The sequence below is a fragment of the Penaeus vannamei genome, chromosome 9 (genome assembly GCF_042767895.1).
Source record: "Penaeus vannamei isolate JL-2024 chromosome 9, ASM4276789v1, whole genome shotgun sequence".
In the NCBI taxonomy this organism is placed as follows: domain Eukaryota; kingdom Metazoa; phylum Arthropoda; class Malacostraca; order Decapoda; family Penaeidae; genus Penaeus; species Penaeus vannamei.
Window position 1 is genome coordinate 20,651,915 of NC_091557.1, and position 5,000 is coordinate 20,656,914.

The 5,000-nt window shown below is 50.4% G+C and overlaps 1 protein-coding gene across 2 annotated transcripts in view; it reads left to right on the forward strand.

Moving 5' to 3' along the window:
- The window catches only part of jbug (filamin-type immunoglobulin domains fbug), a 69,753-nt gene that overhangs the window by 32,427 nt on the left and 32,326 nt on the right, over positions 1–5,000 (forward strand). For both annotated transcript variants that reach the window (XM_070125434.1, XM_070125435.1), the window contains 3 exons: positions 296–435; positions 625–828; positions 961–1,159. In XM_070125434.1, coding sequence (XP_069981535.1) covers positions 296–435; positions 625–828; positions 961–1,159 — 543 coding nt within the window. The remainder of the gene's footprint in view (positions 1–295; positions 436–624; positions 829–960; positions 1,160–5,000) is intronic.

A 5,000-nucleotide genomic window follows, 5' to 3' on the forward strand; every position in this document is an offset into this window, starting at 1 on the left:
GTTGGCATCAGATTCTACTGACCTCTGAGTTTCCACAAAATGTGTGCTGTATTTCCATTGATATACTTAACTTTGCTTTGATAACATGCAGTAATGGTACTTTTATATATAATATTGCTTTTGTAGAACCCTTTTCCACTTTTGGTAAGTGGATATGGATTTATTTTCCTCCTATAACTTTTTTTACTTGCAAAGTTTTCTGTAAAATATGAGCATTCCACTTCAGACGTAAGATTAATAATAGATTCACGGTTCGAAAGCAGTGGATGAAAATTCTAACCCATCTACCTGCCAGGCTCGCCGTTCAAGTGCCGAGTGAGCGACAGCAGCCAGGTAGTCATTTCGGGCGCAGGACTCAAGATGTCGTCCCTCGCGCGCACCGCCGTGTTCACCATCGATCCTCGCAGCGCAGAAGTCACCGACTGCATTGTTCAAGTAGGTCCTTTGGCTCGAGGGCTTTATGTCCCGTCGGTCATACTCGATCTGGCTCTGATCTTGGAATGAGAATTTGGAGAATTACTTCTCTTTCGTCAAAGATAGCAAAGAAGGCAAATGCACACAAAGTCTGTTTACTTGTTACAATACGTGACTATAGGCAGTTATTATTTTTCTACGTCTCTCCAGGTAACATCTCCCTCAGGCTCTCGGATACCAGTGAAGATTACAGGTGAGCTTCCCAACAAGGTGACTGCAGAGTTTCAACCGAGCGAGGTCGGTCCCCATACCATCAACGTCCTTATGGACGGTGAGAGCGTCGGCGGCTCGCCATTTACCTGTAATATATACGATGTTACTAAAGTCCAGGTTACTGGCCTTGACCACACCAAGGTAAGTTTTCAGCTTTCGCGTATTTGTCAAACATGTTGAAAACACGTACATGTAACTGAAACCGAACAATTAGGTTAGATAGAGAAGTTACCCCACCGCTGTTAGCGTGCTCTATCACCCCCCCCCCCCTAGGTGAATCGCCCTGTGACCTTCACAGTGGACGCGTCTCAGGCGGGCGAAGGCACCCTGGAGCTCGTAGTGACCACCGCCAAGGCCTCCGTCAGGGCGGAAGTCGCGGCGAGGTCCCGAGGCTTGTACGATGTCACCTTCACGCCGCACGAGCCCATTCCGCACTTCGTGAACATCACATTCAACGAGGAAGACGTCCTAGGTCAGTCCTTGCGTCTGCGCGCGCACACATATATTTGTATATATTCTTACTCACACACACACACGCACGCACGCACGCACGCACGCGCACACGCACGCGCACACACGCACACACACGCACACACACACACACACACACACACACACACACACACACACACACACACACACACACACACACGCACACGCACACGCACACGCACACACACACACACACACACACACACACACACACACACACACACACACACACACACACACACACACACACACACACACACACATACATATACTTATACATATACCTATTCATATACGAAAATGAAATTAGCCACAATGAGAATTGAAAATGACGTTTCGAACTCTTCACGAGTTCCTCTTCAGACAAAAACCGGAATGGATACCACGAGAGAATTTTGACGTTTATATAGTGATAGAGAGACAGAATGAAAAAGATCTGAATCAGGTCTCAGGGGGAGGGTCAAGGTCGAAGAGTCTGGGGGAGGCTTTGCTAACAAATGACGAGGTAATATCATCTAATTCCCATTGGCCAGCACTCAAGTTAAAATTAGGCAATGTCCTAATTAAAAGGGCTTCAATTATTTTTCTTTCGTACGAATTTGACGATCTATGAATTAATTTGGCGTCTTTCCAATTTAACTGATGTCCTTCATTACGTAAATGAATAAAACAAGCATTAGATTCTCTGGTGTATCTGACATCACGTCTATGTTCTTTAATTCTTTTTTCAAAAGTTCTGCCGGTTTCGCCTATGTAACATTTCGGGCAATCCTTGCAAGGAATCGTGTAAACAGCTGGAGAGGTATCAATAGCGCAGCTAGTTATATTATGCCTAATCAGAGTATTGCGCAACGTGTTCGGGTAAGTTAAAACGGTGTCACTGCCAGTGTGGAGAGGCCTTCATCGAGGTAATCAAGAGCTAAGGTCTTGTGGAGGTAAGGTGAAGTAAACGCTGAAGTGCGGAGAAGTCTGTCTATTTTCGGCTAAAAAAAGTTAAAAGTGTGTAAAGAAGATGGGGGGGAAGGAAGAGTGGGGATAGGAGAAGGAAAAGAATTTTACGAGAAGAAGGAGCCGGGGCTTCACCCAGCCTGTGGGGTAAACTTGAGGTAATAGTTGGAGTGGGTTTGTTGAAAGGGGAAAAGGGTTGAGGGGCCCAGCGCCATCGGCAGACTCGCGTGTTCGCCGCGCGGCCACACCCCCGCGGGTCCGTGTGGCGAGGCGCGGCCGCTACTCGTGGCGCGGCGAATACCCCGCGACCTTGAGCGCGGCTCGCCCCGCCACAACGTTCCCACGGGGCGTGGAGCCTCGCTATGACGAACACGGAGCCTCTCGGCTAACTGAGGGGGAGGGGAAAGAAGTTAGCAGGTTTTTGGCGTCATCTGCGGTATGCTCGAAGCCACGGCCTCTCGACCGTGGCTCCAGACCTGTCCCTCGGCTAACCATCACCGCTGAAGCAGGATGAAGCTCGAGTGAGGCCACACAGGCTGGCCCCTCCCGCCCGGGTCGAGAGGAAATTTCTCTCCCTCGGCCGCAGGTCTTCCGGAGGGGCGCGGCTCGGGCGGCCTCACCACGATTAGGTTAACTCCACTGGCCATGACGCTTCTTTCCTTGGCTCGCACAAACCCTTACGCTAAAGGGTTTGTGGTCCTGGCACGAGTACTAGCAGCAAGCGCCACGTGTCGGAAACCGAAACCAGTGGGATGTCAGGGTAAGGATAAGGATGAGGGTCAACGCTATGGCAAGGATATGGTATGTGATGGGTGAGGTGGCGGTCACAAGCGTCAGGAGACGAGGTGAAGGTATTTAAAAACGGGGATAAGAGAGGGCAGTACCTGGGGGAGATTACTTTATTAAGGAAATTAAAAGAGGTACCGGACCACAAACACCAAAACAATAAGTGAACAAGCAGAAAGAGAACACGAAAACAACTGAACAAAACGAGTGTATAGGGGAAGGGGAAATTTGAAAGGAATGAGTAGAAGGTGGCTTCAAAGTGATGCGGCAAAACCCGAAAAACTGCATCATTCCCTGTCCCATGCCAAAGAAAGAGATCATGACCTAAACCTGATCTCCAGCCGGAACTAAGGATGGAGGGTGAGTCCATCCAGCCAGTGGTGAGTTTGTTAGTCTGTCTACAGGGCAACCTACCCCACATGATGTTAAGGAGGAAACGAGGGGCTTCCTCACGGAGTTCACTACAGGGAACCGTCTGAGTGCTTCATTCAATCAGAACAAGCTGGAGTTTGTGTTTGCATTAGTGAGAGTAGAGTGTTTGTGTGTGAAGGAGAGAGTTTTTGTTTTGTTTAGATGCAGCTCGTGCGTGGGATTGCGCGTCTAGATCGACCTAGCCAGCACAGGGTCCTCAACCGAGATGGAAGAACCCGTTCCGGCTCGGTCGGTCGTCAGTTAGTCACTCAAGGTAAACCCATTCTACCTGGGTTTACCTTGCGTGGCGTAACCTGATCCCTGTAGCGGCTCCGCGATCGATGCGCGATCGCCGGCTCCTCGAGGTCAGGCAGGGAGTCCTGTGAACCGGACACGGCGCGGAAGTCCTGGGAATCGGCGGACCAATTCCCGATGCTCCCGCGCTGTCCCAGGGGTCCCCTGGCAGGGAGCCCAAGCCCGGCCTCGAGAATGCTCTCGACATCGATGTCGGAGTCGCTACTGTCGTCGTCAAGAATGGTGTCATCCAATCTATGACGACGAGCTTGAGGGATAGGAGGATCCTTTTTATCTTTCTTGGAGTGCGTGGATGGTGGTGTGGTTTGTTTGCGTTTGTGATCAGTGGTATCTGTAGAATGGCGTGCCTGTGCTGTTTCTCTATGTCTTCGTTGTGGCTGAGGTTGCAAAACGAGGTGTCGGTGTTGTGAGGAAGAATGAGGCTCTGGGTGAGTGTCTGTCACCTCATTTCCTGTGGTTTCTGTGCTTGTTGTGGCGTACTCAGGGATGTATAGGTTTTCTTCTCCAAAGATTTCCTCAGGGACAACAATGCTGGGGAAGCCGTTTCTTTGGAGCATAATAGGGACAATGTTTGCGAATCTTTTTGCGTTGTTTTTGGCAGCGATGAGACTTACGTTTAATATGGCCTGATTTTTGGGTTTGTGTTAGGTGTGTGGGTGCTTGTTTGGGGTTTTGTGGGCAGAGTTGTCCGAGAGGAAGTCGTGGGTCGTCTGGGTGTGCTGGTCTGAGCAGGTTGTGTAGCAGCTGTTGTTGCGTAGGAAGGGACAGTGTTATTGTCTTGGCGGAGCTCAGCTCGTTTTGCCTTTAGTATTTCCTTCCGTTTAGGGCAGGATCCACTAACTGCGACATGCGATCCCTCGCAGTCGCAGCATTTGATGGTTTCAGTGCACCTGGCGAAGAAATGACCGTCGCCGGCGCACCGAGAGCATCTCTGGGGGTGTGTGCATTGGTGTTTTTTGTGGTGAAAGCGGTAGCAGTTTAAGCCTTGGTCGATGTGAATGAAGCATTCGGGTTCCAAGTTGTTGGTGGGGACCGATGTATTGAACATCATGAGTCCCCGTGAGAGAAGTTTCTGGGCTTCCTCGGGGGATGAGACGCGAATCTTGACGATTCGCGACTCGGGCGGCTTGTAGACGTCGAGAACAGTGACACCGTTCTTGACGGAAACCTCCTGGCAGATGGACTCGCACGATCGTGGGGGGATCGTCTTGTCGATCTTTTTCGCCACGATCGTACACTTGGCCTTCATCTCGGGGGAGGGAACAGGTGAGAAGCCATGATCTTTGAGCTTTCTTTGGCCGTCGGCCGAAAGAAATGGGGTCAGGTGTTCGGGTTTGGCAACTGTCACCTTGAAGCCATTG